This window comes from Aspergillus aculeatus (assembly GCF_001890905.1).
Source record: "Aspergillus aculeatus ATCC 16872 unplaced genomic scaffold ASPACscaffold_5, whole genome shotgun sequence".
Lineage (NCBI taxonomy): Eukaryota > Fungi > Ascomycota > Eurotiomycetes > Eurotiales > Aspergillaceae > Aspergillus > Aspergillus aculeatus.
In genome coordinates, this window is record NW_017962980.1 from 41,470 (window position 1) to 64,105 (window position 22,636).

At 56.8% G+C, this 22,636-nt stretch overlaps 2 protein-coding genes across 2 annotated transcripts; both read left to right on the forward strand.

Moving 5' to 3' along the window:
* Nucleotides 1-29: 29 nt before the first annotated feature.
* Nucleotides 30-12,961, forward strand: ASPACDRAFT_51108 (uncharacterized protein; the record flags this gene model as incomplete). The annotated part of the gene is made up of 9 exons (XM_020202434.1): nt 30-164; nt 357-1,293; nt 1,346-4,436; nt 4,501-4,721; nt 4,779-7,023; nt 7,077-7,783; nt 7,836-9,752; nt 9,813-12,761; nt 12,945-12,961. 9 exons carry the CDS (start codon nt 30-32, stop codon nt 12,959-12,961), a joined length of 12,219 nt encoding a protein of 4,072 aa, XP_020057498.1.
* Nucleotides 12,962-13,970: 1,009 nt separating this feature from the next.
* On the forward strand, nt 13,971-21,649 carry ASPACDRAFT_26431 (type I polyketide synthase; the record flags this gene model as incomplete). Its single annotated transcript, XM_020199421.1, has 4 exons — nt 13,971-14,138; nt 14,212-14,298; nt 14,378-18,097; nt 18,347-21,649. 4 exons carry the CDS (start codon nt 13,971-13,973, stop codon nt 21,647-21,649), a joined length of 7,278 nt encoding a protein of 2,425 aa, XP_020057499.1.
* Between the last annotated feature and the right edge of the window lie 987 nt (nt 21,650-22,636).

Below are 22,636 nucleotides of genomic sequence, written 5' to 3' on the forward strand. Positions count from 1 at the left end.
GCCATTCTGGTTAAAGAGATAATCTCCACATGACTTTCAACCTGATCCATCTGCATCCTCCCATCCCTATTCGCAGCGGATATGCAATCCGTAGCCTCCGAATGCCATCACCGATCCCCAGCATCCGGCTCCGAACCAGGCCCTCCGAACCACTCGCAGAGAAAGTCAACAAAACCAGTCCCTCAAATCTTCAACTACCATGAACTCTCAAGTCCAAAAATTCATCCCACAAGATAATCCCACTCTCTGGTGGTGCTGTGTCCATTGTCCCTTTCTTCATTGTTTCTGATACCCCCAATCTTTCCCCTCATTCCCAAGTATTCCCCCCGCAATGGCACCCACCCACACCCCCCCAGGAACCCATTGCCATCGTCGGCAGTGGATGTCGGTTTCCCGGTGAAAGTAGCTCACCCTCGAAGCTCTGGGACTTGCTGCAAGCCCCTCGCGATGTGCAGTCCGAAATTCCTCCCACCCGCTTTAATCCTCATGCTTTTTACCACCCCGACAACCTGCACCATGGCACCAGCAATGTGCGCCATTCCTACCTGCTCACCGAGGATCATCGCCACTTCGATGCCCAGTTCTTCGGCATCAAGCCCGCCGAGGCCCATTGTATCGACCCTCAGCAGCGCTTACTCATGGAGACCGTCTATGAATCGCTCGAGTCAGCCGGGTTGCGACTGGAAGATCTGCGTGGCTCCGAGACCGCCGTCTATGTGGGTCTGATGTGCGGCGATTATGCTGATATTGTGGTACGGGATCCAGAGTCTTTCCCCATGTACCTGTCCACCGGTACCGCCCGGAGTATCATGTCCAACCGGATTTCCTACTTCTTCGATTGGCATGGTCCCTCGATGACCATCGACACCGCGTGTTCGTCCAGTCTGGTGGCTGTTCACGAGGCGGTGCAAACCCTTCGTGCGGGCCGCTCGCGCGTGGCCGTGGCTGCCGGATCCAATCTGTGTCTGGGCCCGGAGCCCTATATCGCCGAAAGTAAGCTGCAGATGCTGTCTCCCACCGGCCGCAGCCGCATGTGGGATAGCCAAGCAGACGGCTACGCTCGTGGAGATGGTGTGGCAGCGGTGGTTCTCAAGACATTGAGCGCGGCTCTGGCCGATGGCGATCACATCGAATGTGTGATTCGCGAAACGGGCGTGAACCAAGACGGACGCACCCGCGGTATCACCATGCCCAGCTCCGAGGCCCAAACTCGCCTGATTCAGGACACCTACGCCCGCGCGGGCCTCGACCCCCTGAAGCCTGAGGAGCGTTGCCAATATTTTGAAGCCCACGGTAAGCCAAGCCTCACCGCTATGATTCAATCGGTGTATGCTGACAGAAGAAGGAACTGGTACCCCGACCGGAGATCCTCTAGAGGCTGCTGCCATTCGGCAGGCTTTCTTTCCTGGCGAGAATAACCAGGATCGTGGCCGTCTCTTTGTAGGATCCATCAAAACCGTGGTCGGTCATACGGAAGGAACGGCTGGCTTGGCGGGTGTGCTCAAGGCGTCGCTGGCTCTACGCAATAGCACAATTCCTCCCAATCTCCTGTTCAACCAGCTTAACCCCCAAATCCAACCATTCTATACCAATCTGGAGATTGCCACAGCCGCCAAACCATGGCCGGAGCTGCCCGCCGGTGTTCCTCGTCGTGCCAGTATCAACAGCTTTGGCTTTGGAGGCACTAACGCCCATGCGATCATCGAGGCCTGCGAGCCTGCGATTGCCGCTCCTTCTATCTCGACAGAGACTGACATTGGTTTCACTCCATTTGTCTTCTCCGCCGCATCCGAGAGTGCACTACGACGTATGTTGGAGTCCTACGCCCAGTACCTGAGCAAAAACCCGACTATCAAGGCCCGCGATCTGGGATGGACCTTACAAGCTCGCCGTTCACGATTCCCCTTCTCGACCGTCATCTCAGGCGCAACCACTGATCGGCTCCGGTCCAACCTCGAGACACGATTGAATGGTACCGATGCCAAACAACCACTGACCATCGTGCAGCAAGAGTCCCGGCCAGAGAAGCCTTGTATTCTGGGCGTCTTCACCGGTCAGGGAGCACAATGGGCAACCATGGGCCGGGCCTTGTACCAGTCGCCTCGGGTGCGCCAAATCATTCAGGAGCTGGACGCCTCTCTGCAGGCGCTCCCTATTGGTGACCGGCCTAGCTGGACTTTGGCCTCCGAGCTGACCGCCGATGCATCGGTGTCTCGCATCAAGAAGGCGGAAATCTCGCAACCCATGTGCACGGCGGTACAAGTAGTCCTGGTCCAGTTGCTGCAAAGCGCTGGTGTTGTTTTCGACGCTGTGGTTGGACACTCGTCGGGCGAAATCGCTGCCGCGTATGCTGCAGGATTCTTGTCTGCAACGGACGCGATTCGCATTGCGTATTACCGTGGACTATGCGCACAACTCGCTCAGGGTGCTCGTGGCCAGAAGGGTGCAATGATGGCCGTCGGTACAGGGATGGAGGATGCGCAGGAACTCTGCGCCGAGCCTGAATTCCGTGGCCGTCTGTCGGTGGCGGCCGTCAACTCGTCGGCCAGTGTCACGCTTTCCGGTGATGCCGATGCCGTTGCGCAAGCCAAGGAGATTCTCGATGAAGAGAAAAAGTTCGCCCGGGTGTTGGTCGTGGACAAAGCCTACCACTCCCACCACATGCAGGCTTGCTCAGAACGTTATCTCTCCTGTCTGGCGAAAGCACGTATCGTTGCTTCAGCGCCGACCGAAACCAAATGCGTTTGGTGTTCTAGCGTCCGCGCGGGTCCAGTCACAGAGGCTGACTTGGCGGATCTCACGGGTCCCTACTGGAATGACAACATGGTCAACCCGGTCTTGTTTGCACAAGCCGTCGAATCAGCCCTCACTGCCCGGGGCCCATTCAACATGGCCGTGGAGGTTGGTCCGCATCCAGCTCTCCGAGGCCCGGCGCAGCAGACAATCCAGGACCTCCTGGACACATCTTTGCCGTACACCCCCACTTTGCAACGTGGGCTGAATGATGTGGAGGCAATGGCAGAGTGCCTGGGCTTGTTGTGGCAGGGACTTGCCCCCGGATCTGTGGATCTCTCGAGTTACTACACATTTATATCGCAGGGGCCGGTCCCTCGTGTGCTCAAAGATCTTCCTGGATATGGCTGGGATCATGACCGTGTGTTTTGGTATGAGTCGCGGGTGTCTCGCGCGACACGTCAACGCACTGCAGCCAGCCATCCAATTCTCGGGACCCGCTGCCCCGATGGGGTTGAACAGGAATTCCGCTGGCGCAACTTCCTTAGTCTAAAGGAACTTCCCTGGCTGACGGGCCATCGCATTCAAGGCCAGATCATCTTCCCCGGTGCCGGGTATATCTCAGCAGCCGTGGATGCTGCTCGCGCCATGTCTCGCAATGAGTCCATTCAGTTGGTGGAACTTCAAGAGCTACTAATTCGCCAAGCCATTGTCTTTGAGGATGAAAATGCTTCGGTGGAGATTCTCGTCTCCATCACCGACGTGACCCACCACTCCAAGGACATAGTCCGGGCCCAGTTCTCATTCTACTCCGCCGTGGGGAAGGAGTCGACGCAAATGACCTTGAACGCCTCGGGCCGTCTTGCAATTACTTATGGCCCGACCAGAAAGGATGCCCTTCCCATGCAGCGTCCTTCTCTCGTAGATATGGTCGATGTGCCTAGCGAGCGATTCTACAATGCATTGGATCCCTTGGGATACAGCTATACCGGGCGTTTCCGAGCCTTGAAGTCGATGCAGCGCAAGCTGGGTATTGCTACCGGTCTAGTGACGCGACAGGAGGCAGCCGACTTGGCGAATGTCACGCTGGATCCGGCGATGCTGGATGCGGCCATCCAGGCTGTGTTGCTCGCAAAGAGCTTCCCCGGTGATGGTGAGCTCTGGTGTTCGCAAGTGCCCAAGGTGATTCATCGTATTGCTGTTAATCCGGCCCTATGCGCTCCGTCTGGCAGCGGCAACGAGTCCACCTTTCCTTTGGACGCAGTCCTCACCATGATGAAGGCGTCTGACACGCAAGGTGACGTCGATGTTTACTCTGCCGACGGACAGTACACTATGACGCGCATGGAGGGTATCCATGCAGTTCCATTGGAAGCCGCCAATGCGGATCGGGATCGACCCTTCTTCAGCGGTGTTGTCTGGGGCCCAGCAGCTCCGGATTCGCAGACCGTCAACTTCGACGCCGCTGCTACCGCGGAGGAGTATGAATTGGCTTATGTCCTCGAGCGAGTGGCGACGTTTTACTTGCGAAAAATTCACCTTGCCTTCCCCATGGATCATTCTGCCCGGCATGACGGGCCTTATGTGGGGCTGCTCAACTATGCAACGCATGTAACCCAGCAGGTGGCTAGTGGTCATCATCGGTACACCCAACCCCACTGGGCCCGAGATACCCTGGCCCTTATTAAGTCTGAAAGCCAGCGGTTCGTATTGCATCTATCGAGGTTATAGTTCACAGAAAGTCAACCCTGCTAACGGACACACCAGATTTCCCGACAACGTTGACCTAGCAGTCATGCACATCATTGGCGAGCATATGGTCGATGTAATCAGCACTCGAGCCACCATCCTGGAATACCTGACCAAGGATAATTTGCTCAGTCGGTACTACGAGCAAGCCATGGGTATCGGTCATTTCAGTGACTACCTTGCCAGTGTGGTCGAACAAATTGTTCACCGGTACCCGCATATGAAGGTTCTGGAGATTGGTAGGTCTTACACACTGAAACCCAGCAACAGGTACTGACGCTATTCTCTCCGTACAGGAGCCGGTACTGGTATGGCCACCAAAAAGGTGATTCAACGGGTCGGACACAGCTTCGGCAGCTATACCTTCACCGACATTTCGAGTGGCTTCTTCGAAAATGCTCGTGAGATTTTCGCCAGTCATCAGGATCAAATGGTGTACAAGGTCTTGGATGCGGAAAAGGACCCTGTGGCTCAAGGATTCCCAGAGCAGTCATACGATCTCGTTGTCGCCTCTTTCGTGCTTCATGCAACCAGCCATCTCGAGACGACTCTGCGCAACCTCCGCCGTCTTTTGAAGCCCGGTGGCTATGTGGTAATGCTGGAGGTCACTAATCTGGAGCAAAGTCGCCTTGGTTACATTTTCGGTTCCCTGCCTGGTTGGTGGTTGGGTGCCAACGATGGCCGTATTTTGTCTCCCTGTGTTCGTACCGAAGAATGGGATCGGCTACTCAAGCTGACGGGCTTTTCTGGTGTTGATACTGTCACATCTGACGCCGATGCCCTTCCATATCCTGCTTCTGCAATCGTTTCACAAGCTGTCGATGAAACAGTGGACTTCCTTCGCAATCCGCTCGGTACCTCGAGCGATCTTGTGAATCGTGCCACCCCGGTTGTACTCATCGGCGGGGCTTCAAGCCCCGTACGTGTGGTTCGAGACCTCGTCAAACAGCAGCTTGACACTCGCTTCGATCGAGTACAGGTTGTTGATCATTTCGCTGATCTAGCGGCTATGTCGCCCGCCCTATCCAGTGGACTTCTTACGCTGAATCTGTCGGACTTGGACGAGCCCGTTTTCCAGAACATGACAACAGATTCTCTTGCTGCATTGAAGCTGCTATACGAGCGCTCAAACCACGTCCTTTGGGTTACAGAAGACGCCCGTGCTGGCAACCCGCACCAGAATCAGAGTCTCGGCTTCGGTCGCTCCATGATGGTTGAGATGCCCCATGTACAGTCACAGTTTTTGGATCTCGATCGAATCACGGAGACGTCTAGTGTTGCTTCCAGAATTGTGGATGCCGCCCTGCGCTTCATTGGGGTGAATATGCCCGATCGTGGTGGCGAGGCTGCCAGTGCTGATCTTTTGTGGTCTACCGAGCCCGAAATTGCTGTTGTCGGTGGCCAGGAATTGTTGCCCAGGATCAAGCTAAACCGGTCTCAGAATCTGCGATACAATGCCTCCCGTCGTGCAATTGCGGAAGATGTTGACATGGACCAGAAGTCTGTCCAGCTCGTGCGTAATGGGAACACATACGCTTTGGAGCAGGGGTCGACATCTGGATTCGGGAAACAGACTCCAGGATACACCAGGATCCGTGTGGAGGTGTCCTCACTAAGGGCTCTGCGTCTTCGAAAGGGAAATGACTTGTACCTTGTCGCTGGTACGGTTCTGGCTACAGGGGAGAAGGTTATTGGCTTTGCCGATAAGAATAGCTCCATTGTGGACATTCCTCCCAGCTGGATGATGCATCGTCCAGATACATCCCCAACAGCTCTGATCCTGTCTATCCTCGCCCGCCTAGTCAGCCGCGCTATAGTCTCCTCCATTGCTTCAGGTGGAGCTTTGGTGGTGGCAGAGCCGGATGAGTTGCTTGCATCTGTTTTGGAATGGCAGGCCTCTCAGCAAAAGATCCGCGTTATCTTTGCCACGACTCGGCGAAATGCACCTGAGCGCCCAAATTGGGTTGTGCTTCATTCTCAAGTCCATGCTCGCTCTTTGCACAAGCTTGCGCCCACTGAGCCCGTCACGATCCTGGACCTCTCATCAGGCGAAGAGCCCAGTGCGCTGGCTCTCAAGTTGCGCGCCTCGCTACATCCAGCCTCGGTCTTTGAACGACTGACATCCTGGTTCAGTGATCACGCCCAGCATGGCGAGGTTCACATTCCTGCTGAAGCAATGTTGACTATATCTAGACCTCCTATGAGCCCCCCGGCTTCCGAAAAGGTCATTGCAAGCCACTCTTTCCCTGTCACAGAGGCTACGCAGATTTCCGCAGCGGGATCTCCGTTGACGGTAGTGGACTGGCAGTTGGCCTCCCACATTCCTGCCCTGATTCGCCCGGTGGATCACTATCCCATGCTGAAGGCTAACAAGACATACTGGCTAGTCGGACTCACCGGATCTTTAGGATTATCTCTTTGTGCATGGATGATCCAGCAAGGAGCTCGGAATGTGGTTCTGACTAGTCGAACCCCGAAGATTGACCCGATCATTCTTCAGGAGCTGAGATCATCTGGTGCACGTGTGGAGATCTACGCCGGGTAAGTTGTCCCCAGGTTGTAAGTCCCAAAAATTGAAGCTTACATTGTCGCAGTGATGTGACCAACCGGGAGAGTCTGCGTGGTGTTTATGATCGCATCTGCCAGACTCTCCCCCCTGTAGCGGGAGTGGCCCAAGGCGCTATGGTTCTCATAGACACGATGATCAAGGACATGGATATTGACGCCATGCAGAGGGTTCTGCAACCGAAGGTTGTCGGCAGTATCAACTTGGATGAACTCTTCTCGGCCGAGCGCCCTCTCGACTTCTTCATCTTCTTCTCGTCCGCAACATGTGTTACTGGAAACATCGGGCAATCCAACTACGCTGCAGCGAACATGTTCATGACCGGTTTGGCGGCCAATCGTCAACGCCGTGGACTCGCAGGATCCGTCATGAACATCGGTGCCATTATGGGCGTCGGATACGTCACCCGCGAGACTAGTGAAGCCCTCCAGCGCAATCTGTTGAAGAGTGGTCACGTTTGGATGTCCGAGCAAGACTTCCATACGATCTTTGCCGAAGCCATCTTAGCCGGTACGCCTGGATCCGACGCAAATGTGGAGATTACTTGTGGTTTGAGAATCACGAATGCTTCCGAGGAACAACGGCCGCTGTGGTCCTTCAACCCGCGCTTCCAGCATCTTGTCGTCATGGAGGACCAGGTGGAGGAAACAGATGGACAGGACAAAAAGGGGATGTCTCTAAGATTCCAGCTGCACGAGGCTCGCACGGCAGACGATATCTATGAGGCCGTTAAAGGTAAGTAAGAGATCGATGGTCTCACATGAGATAAACTAACTGAGGATGCCAGATTGCTTCATTGCCAAATTGCAGATCATGCTTGGACTGGATGATGCAGCGACCAATTCGATCACGGGCAAGGCAGCGGATGATTTGGGAATTGACTCGTTGAATACCGTCGAGATTCGTTCCTGGTTCCTCAAAGAGATGAAGGTCGACATTCCCGTCTTACGCATTCTGGGTGGTGCTACTATTGGAGAGATCATCAAGTTTGCCTTGGAGAAGCTGCCATCCGAAATGACTCCCAGCCTGGGTTCGGCCCCAGCTGCGGGCGCTGCTGCTGCTGCTTCAAAGGCTGCATCCCAACCCAAGTCCAAGCCGAAGGTGGTTGTGCAGCGACGAAACATGCCTAGTCTTGAGGATAAGATTGTCCGCCCCGCTGCGTCTCGCACGGATTCCAGTGCCACCGGTACCTCCAAGTCGGTTTCGCCCACACGGTCGGCGGACGCATCCTCCTCACAGACTAGCGAGGCGACCAGTCCTTCAATTCACGTGGACGAAGCGACGAAGCCTGTCGTGAGCTCAAATTTGGCCAGTGTCCCTGCTCTCGTCAAACAGCAGACACCCAGCACAGCTGTTCTCTCGGTCCGCAAGGAACCATTGTCTTTTGGTCAGTCTCGCTTCTGGTTTTTGAAGCTCTACCTCGAAGACCAGACTACCTTCAATATTACCTGTCTGTTGCGGATGACAGGACCTCTATCTGTTGATTCTCTGTCTCGCGCTGTTACCGCCGTCGGACAGCGTCACGAAGCCCTCCGAACATGTTTTACTGTCGAAGATGGACAATCGCCGGTGCAGACTATTCTGCCAGAGGCTACGCTGGAGCTGGAGCGCCAGCAATACCGGACTATGGCTGATGTCAATGCAGCGACAAAGAAGTTGACCCAGCATGTGTACGACCTCGAATCTGGCAAGCTTATGCGAGTCATGTTGCTCTCCTCCACGTCCGACAGCTCTGTTCACTATGTTCTCATTGGCTACCATCACATCAACATGGACGGAGTCAGCCTAGAGGTCTTCCTTGCTGACCTCGAAAAAGCCTATCAGGGCCAAGCCCTCAGCTCTGACCTTCTGCAGTACCCCGACTATGCTGCCAAACAACGCCAGGAACGCAACCAAGGGGCGTGGCAGGAGGACCTAACGTTCTGGAAGAATGAGATCAAGGGCAGCAATTTGGAGTTTCCCCTTCTGCCTCTGGCCTCTGTTGCCAGTCGCAAACCTCTAACTCGATACAGCCATCACCGTGTCGAGCAGCGCTTGGACGCTAGACTTGGTGCTCAGGTGCGACAGCTGTGTCAGTCTCTTAAGTCGACTCCTTCGCACTTCTACCTAGCTACATTTTCGGCTCTGCTGGCCCGCCTCACTCAGACCCGTGAAGTCTGGGTGGGCATGGCGGACGCAAACCGCATCCAGGCCGAAACTGCTGACAGTATCGGAAACTACCTGAACCTTCTGGCTCTTCGCATGCAATACGATCCCGACGAGCCGTTTGCAGCGAGTGTGCAGGCGGCACGCAAGAAGGTCTACGGAGCATTGGCGCACTCGCGCGTTCCCTTTGATGTTGTGCTCTCGGAGCTGCAGGTGCCTCGGTCGTCCACTCACAGTCCGCTCTTCCAGGTCTTCATGGACTACCGTCAGGATGTCCGAGAGAAACGCATGTTCGGGGACTGCCACTTTGAGGGGGTCGAATATGAGATGGGTCGTACCGCTTATGACATTGCTCTCGATGTGGTGGATACCGCCGACGATGGGCCTCTGATCATCATAGGCCTGCAAGAGTCGCTTTACAGCCCCGACGCCGCCCAGATACTGCTTAATAGCTTCTTGGCTATGGTTCGCGCATTTGCTCAAGACCCGAAGCAGCCCGGAGGTCATGTTTCTTTGTTCGGGGCGTCTGACCTCGAAAAGGCCTTGACTTTAGGCAATGGTAAGTATACCACCGGAAATATAGAATCAAGCGCACAGCTCATTGACTTTCTTGTCTTAGGCTCTGTTGTCCCGTCGCAGTGGCCGGCGACACTGTCTCATCGCATTGATGACATGGCGAAGCAATATCCCCAGAAGCTGGCATTGAATGACGGTGACAAGCTGCGTCTTACGTTCCAGGAGATGAGCCAGCGAGCTGACTCGATCGCGTCTGCTTTGCTGAGTGCCAATGTCAGCCGCCAACAGCGTGTGGCTGTCTTCCAACACCCATCCAGTGACTGGATCTGTTCAATGCTGGCTATTCTCCGGGTTGGGGCGACATACGTCCCTCTTGACCTGCGCTTGGAGATGGCTCGGTTGCGTTCCATTGTCAAGGACTGCGAACCAACTGTCCTCCTGGTCGATGGCCACACTCAATCGCAGGTACCGGATCTCATGCTTACTCGCCCCGCACTGACTATCAACATTGGAGATCTACCACGCACCGCTCCCTTCCCAGTGATGAATCGTGCTGCGGCCGAGGACGAGGCGGTGATTCTCTACACCAGTGGCTCGACCGGAAATCCCAAGGGGATTCCACTGACCCATGAAAACCTTCGGGTCAACATTGAGGGCAACCAGGCCGAGTTTCAATTCGGTCCAGATGACTCTCTTTTACAGCAGATTGCCTTCAGCTTTGACTTTTCGGTCTGGCAGATTTTCATGGCACTCGCCAACGGTGCCTCCCTTTTCATCGCTCCTGCCACCCACCGTGGAGACCCAGTCGCTCTCATGGATCTTGTCGTCCGCGAGGGTATTACCATCACTGGCGCCACTCCATCCGAGTATCGCAGCTGGTTCCAACATGGCGATCTGGCCCGCCTTAAGACCTCGCAGTGGAAAACCGCTGTGAGTGCCGGAGAGGCCATGACCGCTAACATGATCTATGATTTCCAAGAATTTGACAAAGTTGATTTGAGACTCGTGAACGGATACGGGCCCACCGAAGCCAGCATGTCATCTAACAAGTTTGTTGTGCCTTACCTTACCAACAAGGATCATCCTGAGGAGTGGATGGAGAAGGGAGCTGTCGTGGCAGGCTTCACGGCTCCTAATTACTCCGTCTACATTGTGGATGAAGCCATGAACCTCCTTCCCATTGGCATTCCAGGTCAGATCCTGCTCGGTGGCCCAGGGATTGCATCTGGGTACCTCAACAACAAAGAGCTCTCCCACGCCAGGTTCATCGATGATAAGTACGCCAGTCCTGAGCAGCGGGCCAGCGGATGGCGCCGGGCGCATCTGACCGGTGACCGGGGCCGCATTGGTGCTGATGGACGCCTGCGCATCGAAGGCCGTATTGAGGGCGATACTCAGGTCAAGCTGCGCGGTTATCGAATTGATCTGCAGGACGTTGAAGCCGCCATTTCCAAAGCGTCACCTGGTGTCTTCAAGGAGGTGGTCGTCTCGCTCCATCAAATGACCCAAGCTCTCGTTGCACATGTTGTGTTCAGCCAAGATTATCCGGAACACAAACGCTCGCAGGCGCTCGAGATCACGACCCTGGAGCTCCCTCGGTACATGTGGCCTGCTCGGGTTGTTTCTATCGATCAGATGCCCGTCACTGTTCATGGAAAGCTGGACCGCAAGGTGCTACAGACCATGGACCTCCCCGCCGTTGAGCCCGTCAAGCAGGCTTCGACTATTCATCTTAATGAGACACAAGCTCAATTGGTCAAGCTGTGGGAGGGGGTCATTTCGAAGGATATCCTAGCTGCCCATCATATTGTGGCCGAGTCGGACTTTTTCGCCGTTGGCGGCACCTCGATGCTTCTGGTCGACCTCCAGCGACAGATCAAGAGCCACTTCCAGAAGGAGATAGCCCTTGCAGAGTTGTTCTCGGCAAACACTATTCAGAAGATGGCCCTTCTTATCCAGCCAGAGACAGAGGTCGTTGCTGCACCCGCCGCTGTAGATGTCGCTCTGCCCTCCTCTCCATCTCCTGCAGCTTCGACTACGGCTTCTCCGCCACACCTAACTACGATTGACTGGAGCGAGGAAGTGAAGCTGCCCAATGCCCTGCGTGAGCAGATCAGCAGCAGCACGACAGTATCTGTGCCTATGAAGAGCTCTGGTTTACGCATTGTTCTGACTGGTGCTACGGGCTTCATCGGCCAAGCTCTCCTTCAACAGCTGACTGCTAACCCGGCCATCAGCACAATCCACTGTGTTGCCGTGCGCAATCCGTCCGCCATCCCTGCTCACGACAAGATCCTTGTTCACGCCGGTGACTTGACTCATACCAACCTGGGACTCGCCCCAGGCGAAGCGCAAGCCATCTTCCGCGAAGCCGACGCCGTCATTCATAACGGGGCAGATGTCAGCTTTATGAAGTCGTACCGCTCCCTGCGACGCACGAACGTGGAATCGACTCTCGCCCTGATCCAGAACTCTGTTTCCCGCCAGATTCCCTTCCACTACATCTCGTCCAGTGGGATTGCTAACCTGGCCGGCACGACTACCTTCGCCGAGGTGTCGGCCGCCACTTTCACGCCCCCAACTGACGCGAGCCAGGGCTATCTGGCGACCAAATGGGCGTCTGAGCGGCTGCTGGAGGAGGCGCACCGCGAATTCGGTCTGCCTGTATACATCCACCGGCCTTCCAGTGTGACAGGGAGCAACGCGCCTCCCCTGGATCTGATGGACAATCTCATGGCCTACGCTCGTCGTCTTCAGGCAGTACCCATGCCCGAGCGGTCATCGTGGAAGGGGTACCTGGATTTCATTCCCGTGGAGCAGGTCGTGCGTGACGTCGCGGGAGACGTGCTCTCTGCTGCTGGAACGGATTCGTCGGCGCGGTCGAGCAAGGTGCACTACATCCATCACCTTGGGCGCCAGGTCTCTTTGACTGGGGTGCAGACATACCTTGAACGGGAGACCGGAGCTGTGTACCGTGCATTGAAGATGGGCGAGTGGCTGGAGGAGGCTACACAAGTGGGAATGGATGCGTTGCTACGCGCGTATCTGGAGAGTATGGACAAAGAGGATGTCAAGGTCGTCTTTCCCCGATTGGTGGCCAGGAAGAGGCGCGCACCTACTGTGGGGGTGACCAAGGGAGTGAAGGCTAGAGAATCCTGGTTGGATAAGGGCAAGACCTTGTTGTTTTCTTGGTGATCGATTTGTTTATTCTCGATGCTCGTTGTACCTGTTTTAGTTGCCGAATATATGTAATCTATTATCTTACCTCTATGCTGTGTTTGTAAACAATCCAATGCTCGATCGAAACCACCTACTCAAAGCCTGGTTAACCCCACTGTCGTGCAGAATCCGTAGTCTGTAGAACGTATCCCGAATCAAACCCAAGCTGCTCCGACCATCTACGCTCGCTCGAGTCGGTGATTTCGTGCCGTTGAGCTGTGATACCACCAATAGTACGAATGACACCACACTGCTAGGCATAAGCACCAGGGCCGACCTCCGAATCGTCTCCGATTTCCATCGGGGGTGAGTCCCAGACACGAGGGCAGCAGACAGAACAGTGCCTGGATAGCGCTCGATTGCCCGCACTGCTAGATGAGATCATTGTTACACGTTGTCCGCTGCGATACTTTCATCCAGAATAGAAGAGCTGCGAGAAAGCAACAGAGTTGGACATTGAAGGGCGATCAACGGCTGCGCCGTGCAAGTTCGGTAAAGGAACCGATGATCGGGTCCAGCACGCCAGTAGAACAACATGAACTGATTGATCCACCGGGTCCACTTGACTAGCATGCACAGGGCCAAGCTAGATTTCTCAAAATTGTGCTTCCGCAGTAAGACAGCTAGGCTGTGGGAGGGGGGTCTCCTCCTCCGACCCCGACCCGAACACATTCGGCGGGCTGTCCGAACCACAATCGGACATCACCGGACCCTGCATCCTCAGAAGACTTGATCCTCACCAGGGCATTCGTGCTGTATATACCTGGCTATTACTGCGGTGGCCGTCCATTTAAGCGACTCAGCCAGCTCATTTCACTACAAAGCAAGAAATCATAACTTGAAATCCGAACGCACCCACCTCTTCGAGACCCAAAAGACGGCAAGATTCAACGACCTACCTTCACCTAGCTGAACTCTGAACACCGACCTGTTAATGTTTCTGCCCTATTATTTATCGACTTGACCACAGCATCTCGACACAATGATCGCCCCAGTGACTCCCAGCGACACGGACGCCTCTGAGCGCGGCGACCTGGGCGTCATGCCCATCGCCATCATCGGCATGGCCTGCCGCTTCCCCGGCGATGCCTCCAGCCCAGAGAAGCTCTGGGACCTCTGCGCCCAGGGAAAGAGCGCCTGGTCGCCGATTCCGGAGAGCCGGTTCCACGCCGAGAGCTGGTATCATCCTGATAAGGGGCACCTCGGCACGGTTCGTTCACAGATTCTTGCTTGCAAAAGCCTTCTGCGCGAAAGAATCTGTCTAACACAGGAGTACTCGATAGTCATATGTGAAAGGCGCGCATTTCCTCACGGAGGATATCTCTCGATTCGATGCCGCTTTCTTCAACTTCACAGCCGAATCAGCCAGTGTAAGTTTCCAATCCTGTTCAGGGGCGGAGGAAGAGAGCAAACGCAAAAAAAAGGGGGAACAGACTGACGTGATTGCAGACAATGGACCCCGAAGTGCGTATGCAACTAGAGACTGTCTACGAAGCCCTAGAGAGCGCCGGGTTGCCGCTGGAACAAGTGGCAGGGTCGCGCACGGGGGTATACGCAGGCACCTGCTTCCGAGACAACCACGACAGCTTAATGCGTGATCCAGACACGCTGGCGCGGTTCTTCCTGACCGGCAACGGCGCGGCCATGGTCGCCAACCGGATCTCGCACTTCTTCGATCTGCGCGGGCCCAGCCTAATGGTCGACACGGGGTGTTCGACGACGCTGACTCTCCTGCACTTGGCGTGTCAGAGCGTGCGGACGGGTGAGTCGGAGATGGCCATCGTGGGCGGGTCGAATGTCCTGCTCAACCCGGACATGTTTATCGCCGGTTCGAATATGAGTTTGTTGTCCGAAGCCGGTCGGTGTTTTGCCTTTGATTCGCGCGCCGCCGGATACGGACGCGGTGACGGCATCGCCAGCATCATCATCAAGCCCCTGGTGGCAGCCCTGCGCGACGGGGACCCCATCCGCGCGGTCATTCGCAACTCGGCGGCGAACCAGGACGGCAAGACGGCCACCCTCACCTCGCCGAGTCAGCAGGCGCAGGAGGAGCTGATGCGCGAGTGCTACGACATGGTAGGGCTCGATCCCCGCGACACGAGCTACGTGGAGGCCCATGGTACGGGCACGCAGGCAGGCGATACAATCGAAGCCCACGCCATCGGCCACGTCTTCGGCGCGGGGCGGAGCAGCGAGCGCCCGCTGGTTATCGGCTCAGTGAAGACGAATATCGGCCACACAGAGGCGGCCAGCGGACTGGCTGGCGTGATCAAGGTGGTTATGGCGATGGAGAAACAAGCAATTCCCCCACATCTGAACTTCGAGTCTCCGAACGAAAAGATCTCGCTGGAGGCGCTGAACCTGAAGATTCCCCTCACTCTGCAGGAATGGCCATCGCCTCTGCTGCAGCGGGCGTCGATCAACAATTTCGGATACGGCGGCGCGAATGCCCATGTCATCGTGGAAAGCCCGCAGAGTATGTTGCTGCCGATGACTCCAGCTTCCTCGGAGTTGGGCAATACCCCGAACCCTAAGAAGCGGTCTCGCGTGTTTGTACTCAGTGCCAAGGATCCCGCTGCCGCCCGCAGCATGGCCGAGAACCTGCGCGACTACGCCGCCACCTCCCTGGAGAACAGCAGCGGTGAAGACCAGGAACGGATCCTCGACCAGCTGGCTTTCACTCTCGGACAGCGACGAACCCGATTCCCCTGGACGACGGCGTGGAGTGGCTCGACGCTGGCTGATGTCCAGGACACGCTTGGCACCGCCCGGTCAACGGCACAACGCAGCACCCGTGCGCCACGCGTGGGCATGGTCTTCACTGGCCAGGGCGCTCAGTGGTTCGCCATGGGTCGTGAGCTCTTTGGAGCCTATCCGGTTTTCCGTGACACAATGTATGAAATCGATGCCTGCCTTAAGAACATGGGTGCCACTTGGTCTGCGGTTGAAGAGCTGCAGCGAGACGCTAAGGAGAGCCGCATCAATCAGGTCACCTTCAGTCTGCCGCTGAGCGTCGCCATCCAGCTGGCCCTTGTGGACTTGTTGCGGTCCTGGGGGATCCGTCCCGCAGCAGTAACTGGCCACTCCAGTGGCGAGGTGGGTGCAGCCTATGCTGCCGGTGCCATCACCCTGGCGGGCGCCATGGCCATCGTCTATACCCGTGGTGATCTGACGAGCCAGTTTCAGAAACTTCTGGATCGCCGCGGCGGGATGATCGCCGTGGGGCTGGGACGGGAGGAGGCCGAGAAGGCGCTGGCGGAAGTCCAGTCTGGCACTGCGGTCATCGCCTGTGTCAACAGCCCATCCAGCGTCACCATCTCCGGCGACGAATGTGCTGTGGAGGAGGTCGAGGCTCTGCTCACAGCCCGTGGGGTCTTCGCACGCCGTCTCCGCGTCGAGGCGGCCTATCACTCGCACCACATGTTGCCGCTGGCCGAGGCCTATCGCGTGCTGCTGTCGCGCTACCTGGAGCCGAATCCTGAATTCGACTCGACGGTGATCTACTCGTCCCCAACCACGGGGGACCGGATGACATCTGCGGCGGAAATTGCTCATCCCGATCACTGGGTGCGCAACATGGTGCAGCCCGTCGAGTTCCTCAACTCTTTGCGCAACCTGTGCAGTGATGCTGCTCCGGGCGATAGCAGCCCCACCACCGCGGTGGACATGCTCGTCGAAGTCGGGCCTCATGGCGCTCTCGCTGGACCCATTCGGCAGACATTGGCGCTACCGGAGCTGAAAGATGCGGGCATCACCTACGCCTCGTGCCTCTCGCGCGGCCAGGATGCGGTCCAGACCATGCATCAGCTCGCCTGCACTCTCCTGCAGGCCGGCTACCCTGTCGACCTCGAGGCGGTCAACTTCCCCTACGGCCGCAGCGAGGTGCAGGTCCTGACCAATCTGCCCCCTTACCCCTGGAATCACGAGACATCGTATTGGGCCGAGCCCCGTCGCAACCAAGAACTGCGCGGCCGAACCGTCGCGCCCCATGATCTTCTCGGCGTCCCCGCCGCGGCCTCCACCCCGGCTACGCCGACCTGGAGGCACGTGGTGCGTCCCCGGGACATCCCATGGGTTCGCGACCACGTTGTGCAGGGGGCGATTGTCTACCCAGGAGCGGGATACATCAGCATGGTTGTGGAAGCGCTGCGACAGCTGCAAACTCCCGACCAGCCCATCCACGGCTACCAACTGCAGGAGATCCGGATCCGGAATCCGCTGATCCTAGAAGACACGGCGGAAGGAGTCGAGGTGCAGCTATCACTGCGTCCATGCGGCGATCGCGTCCGCAACGCTCAGGGGTGGTATGAGTTCCTGATCCAGTCCGTGAACCAGACTGGGGATTCGTGGACCCTGCACTGCGAGGGTCTCTGCTGCACACCGTCTGGCACCCAAGGGACGGGTTGGGCAGGCCCACCGGCGCCGACTCGTGTGCTGCCTTCCACCGTGCCGGTCAGTGCGTGGCGCCCCCTCCAGCCCGCGGAGACGTACAAGACACTACACGAGGTCGGCGTCTGCCACGGTCCAATCTTTCAAAACTTGGTCTCTGCGCAATCTGCGCCGGGATATTCGCAGTCCGTGTTCCGGGTCGCCGACTCGGCCGCCACCATGCCCCAGGGATATCAGCAGGCGCACGTCATCCATCCCACCACACTGGACACGGTGTTCCAGGCAGTCTATCACAACCTCCCCGCCGGTGGCACGCAGCAGCGCACCGCCATGATTCCAACCTCTATCCAGAACCTGTACATCTCGGCCAACCTCATTGCCTCCCCTGGTCACCATTTCCGCGCCGATTCGACCCTGGTGAAGTTCAGCGGCCAAGGGTTTGAGTCCTCGGTCCAGGTCATCAACCATCCAGGCGTTGACGGATCGGAAGACCGAGCGGCACCGGTACTCACTCTGGACGGACTTTTCTGCCAATCCTTGGGATCTACTGCCGCTGTGCTGACGACGGACGACAAACTCTGCTACACTTCTGTATGGGCGCCGGATTTTGATTTCGTACAGCTCAAGCACCTTCCTAGAAAGACCGAGGCCACCCAACAGCCCAATCTCTCCCAGCTGCAGGCTGCCGCCGCCGTGTTCATTGTCGATGCTCTGCAACCGGTCGAGAAAAAACAGGAGGTAGCCCCCGAGCACCAGCGATACTGGGATTGGATGAAAGGAGTGGCGGATCAGGCGCGCTCGACCCTGGACATCCCCGGGGTAACGCCACAGTACAAAGCTGCCTTGATGCAGGATCTGAAGCAGAGCGTGGACGGGAGACTGCTGTGTCACTTTGGGGAGCGGCTCCCTGAAATTGTGTCGGGACTGGTCCCCGCCCAGGAGATCCTGCACGGCTTCCTGGCGGAGGACCAGGCCGAATGGTCTTCCGTCCCTGTATATCTCGAGACAGGACTGATTTCATTGCTGAAGCTTCACGGGCATAAACGCCCCCGAGCTACGGTGCTCGAAATCGGTACGGGTAACGTGGCTAGTACACGGATGTTTGCCAAGGCCCTGACGCGCGATAATACACAGCTTTTCACGCGCTACGAGGTGACTGCGCCCAGTATCGAGCTGGTGGAAGTTTTGAGCAAGGGACACCAAGACCATACAGGGTTGGAGTGCAAAGTCCTGGATTTGGATACGCTGGCGGCAGACCAGGGATTTATCCGCGGGTGTTACGATCTACTGATTCTGTCGGCTTCGGCCTTGTTGACTGCGAAGAATGTACTCCAGACCCTCGGCTCACTGCATGCACTTCTTTCCCCGGGTGGCAAATGCATCCTGTGGGGTCCTTCTCTGAACGATAGTGCCCTACAGACTGTTGTTCGACTCCTCCCACAATGGGGTCCAGTTTTTGAAGACACCCCCACGTGGCAGAGGCTTCTGATGCAGGCTGGGTTCGAGTCGAGCAACGTCCAGCTCCAAGAAGCTCTGGGCAGCGGCGGGTACCAAAGCGAGGTGGTGATGGCGAGCGCGAAAGCCGATGCGACCCTGGATTCTCCCGCTGAGCTTGTCCTAGTATCAGCCACGACTCCTCCAAAAGACTGGCAGCAGACACTCCAGCAATCGCTACCGGCCGATGTTATATCTGGAATTTCCGTGGTCTCGTCACTCGCAGACATCAGCACGGAGGACAAAGTGTGTTTAATCCTAGACGAGTTGGTTCAGCCAATCCTCGAGAATCCGACTGCGGAACAATTCCAGGATCTGCAACGTGGGCTCGGCAGTTGTCGGGTTGCCATGTGGGTATCACGTGGTGCTCAGGGCAATGCGGAAGATCCCCGGAGCAGTCTGCACCAGGGACTTCTGCGTACCTTGCGCTGCGAGAATACTCTCCGGCGGTATGTCTCAGTCGACTTGGACCCGAGTGCGCCCGTCTGGACTTCTTTATCCGCAATCCAGATCGCGCAGATCCTCTGCTACACGCTTACTGCATCCTCCTCAGATCTGCCTGAGACCGAGTATGCAGTCCGTGATTCAGTAGTTCAAATCTCTCGCGTCTATGGCGACGAGCAGGAAGCGCAGCTGGTGGGGACCACGAAGCCCCAAATGCCCGAGCTGCGACCCTGGTCTTTTCCGGGACAGAATATCCGTCTTGGAGTGGCCACCCCGGGACTGCTCAACAGTCTCGTCTTCACGGAGGACCCGACAGTGGACGAGACCCTTCCGGACGATTGGGTGGAGATCGAGCCCCGGGCCTTTGGACTCAACTTCCGCGACATTATGGTGGCGCTGGGCCAGCTCGACGAGACGCGGATGGGGTTTGAATGCAGTGGAGTAATTATACGCGCCGGATCGGCGGCTCAAGCGGCGGGCTTCACCCCCGGGCAGGGGGTGTATGCATTCATTATCGGCTACTTCGCGACCAAGGTGCGAATCCCCTTCACCAGTGTGGCTCCGATCCCCGCAGGCATGGACTTCGCCACAGCCGCCTCCATCCCGCTGGTGTTTATCACGGCGTACCATGCCCTGGTCGACCTGGCGCGACTCCAGCGTGACGAAACAGTGCTCATCCACTCGGGCACGGGCGGAGTCGGGCAGGCGGCCATCATGCTCGCACAGTCGATCGGGGCGGAGATTTTCGTCACGGTCGGCTCGGAGGAGAAACGCGACTTTCTGATGCAACAGTATAAGATCCCCTCGTCGCGGATCTTCAGTAGCCGGAACGCGTCCTTTGCGCGTCATATCATGTCGGCGACGGACGGCAAGGGGGTGGACGTGGTGCTCAACTCGCTGGCCGGACCGCTTTTGCGTGAGACGTGGCGCTGCATTGGCATGTTCGGTCGGTTCATCGAGATCGGCAAGCGAGACATTGAGCAGAATAGTATGATGGAGATGGGGCCGTTTGTGCGGAGTACGCTCTTCGCGTCGCTGGATCTGATCACCCTCGGGGAACAGCGCGGCAAGGAAGTGCACCGCATCTTCGGGGCGATTAATGAGCTGCTGCGACGACGGGCAATTCGACCAGTGGGGCCGATCACGCGATTTGGGATGGGAGGAGTCGAGAAGGCATTCCGGACGATGCAGACGGGAAAACACATGGGGAAGATTGTCTTGGAGCCGCGCCCGGCGGATCCAGTCAAGGTGCTCACCGCCGGGCCCCGACTGGCAGAACTGTCACCTGACGAGACGTACTGCCTGGTAGGCGGTGTGGGCGGCATCGGCAAGTCCCTCTGCCAGTTGCTCGTCGATCGCGGCGCCAAACATCTGCTGGTCTTGTCGCGCAATGCCGCTCTCATCACCCCCGACACCCAGCAGTGGCTGCAAGGCGTGCAAGCCACCGGTGCGACCGTGGTGCTAGAGAGCTGTGATGTCTCCAACCGCGCCCAGCTGCAAGCCGTGTTGGCCAAGTATCGTGGCGAGTTGCCGCCCATCCGTGGTGTCATCCAAGCCGCGATGGTGCTCAAGGATGGCATCTTCGAATCGATGACTCGCGAGGACTATCTGGCCGCCCTCAAGCCTAAGGTCCAAGGAACCTTCAATCTGCACAGCCTGCTCCCCACTGACCTGCGGTTTTTCATCCTTCTTTCTTCCATTAGCGGCTTCGGGGGCAACGCGGGCCAAGCTAACTACGCAGCCGGGGGCAGTTATCAGGATGCGCTGGCTCGTCATCGCGCCAGCCAGGGTCTCCCCGCCGTCTCCATCGACCTAGGCATGGTCTCCTCCGTGGGGGTGGTTGCGGGCACTCAGCATGTTGCCGATCATCTCGAGAAGCTTGGTCTGCGCGCTGTTTCGGAGCACGAGGTGTGGGCCTTGGTCGAGGCGGCCATCCGGCACCCCATCCGCACCCCAGAAACCTGCCACGTCGTTACCGGTCTCCCCGGTGCATTTATCCGCTCGGACTCTGCCGTCTGCTGGAACCGGGACGCCCGGTTCGCCGTTCTCGAGCAGAAGGACGCGTCCTCTTCCGGCCAGGCATCGACCTCGCACCCTGGAGCTGGTCTGAAAGAGCAACTGTCGGCGGCCATCACTCCCGCAGAGGCGACAACCGTCATCCAGAGCGCCTTGGTCATCAAGCTGGCCGAGATGTTCAGCCGCAGCGAGGAGGAGATCGATCCCTCCTCGCCGCTGGCCCAGTTTGGGGTCGACTCCTTGGTTGCGGTCGAATTGCGCAATTGGTCCGTCGCGACGGTACAAGCCGATTGTTCCATCTTTGATGTGATGCATGCGGCTTCGGTCACGGGACTGGCAGGCAAGATGGCGGAGAAGAGCCGATTGGTAAAGCCGTAGGCCGGGCAAGGTCGATACCTGTATATACTGTTCTTTGCATTAGTGGCGAGGAGTCTTAGTGCAGCTGTCCGACTAATAGTGTTATGATAATGATAAGTGTATTGCATAGTCATCTACTGGTTGTCCACTTAGTAGGCATAAACTCAACCATCGACCACCTGCTACATAACCCATCAGTAATTGTTGAGTAATCCTTGGTCATGACGAACCGACTGCAACTGCAGCCAAGGCCAGGAGGTACTTTGCTAGACGGAGGCAACAGGCTCATGAGTTTCAGCTAAGTTTCGGGTGACAGTAATACACCCAGGAGATCTTCTTGTCCGATACCAGACTTATCTACACTTCGGCAATCTGAGCCGTCGGTTTCCACATTTTGCCGTGCATAGTGTGTAAGCGTCTAGATGGCCGGGTTGGGTTGTTGACACAGGTTGCCTCAATTGCGGACCGTCCTCAGCATTTGCTGAACATGAATGAGATCAGATTCATTGTCGACAGCCCGTGTCTCTTCGACGTCCATCACGGCGAATTGAACATTCTCGCGACTTCTGTGCCTGGTCAGGGAGATATAAAAAGAAAAGATAAGGGTTGCCTCAAACGTACTCCTCCAGATCCAGGTCGATGACTCCGTTCTACGAACCATTGATGGGCTTGGAATAATACGGATAAAAAGCATTCTGGAGGCGGAAATTTTCATTTCTATCTACAGAAAGAAGAATGACATAACACGTCATGCTAAGCCTTGCTACTGCTGTTCTGAAAAAAACCCCACAGAATGCCAGTTCTGGATTTCTTACCCAACCATTGAGACCGAAAGCGCTTCAGGAAGCTCGGTGGTAACTACAGCTGGAATTTTCGGCCTGTTTCCAATCAGCTTCTCCGGCACTGCTGTTGTTTCTTCTATAACAGTATAAGTAGGCAACTCCGGCTTCTACGAAGGCTTCGGTATAGAAAATAAAATATTCTTTAATATTTAAGCAGTTAAAACTT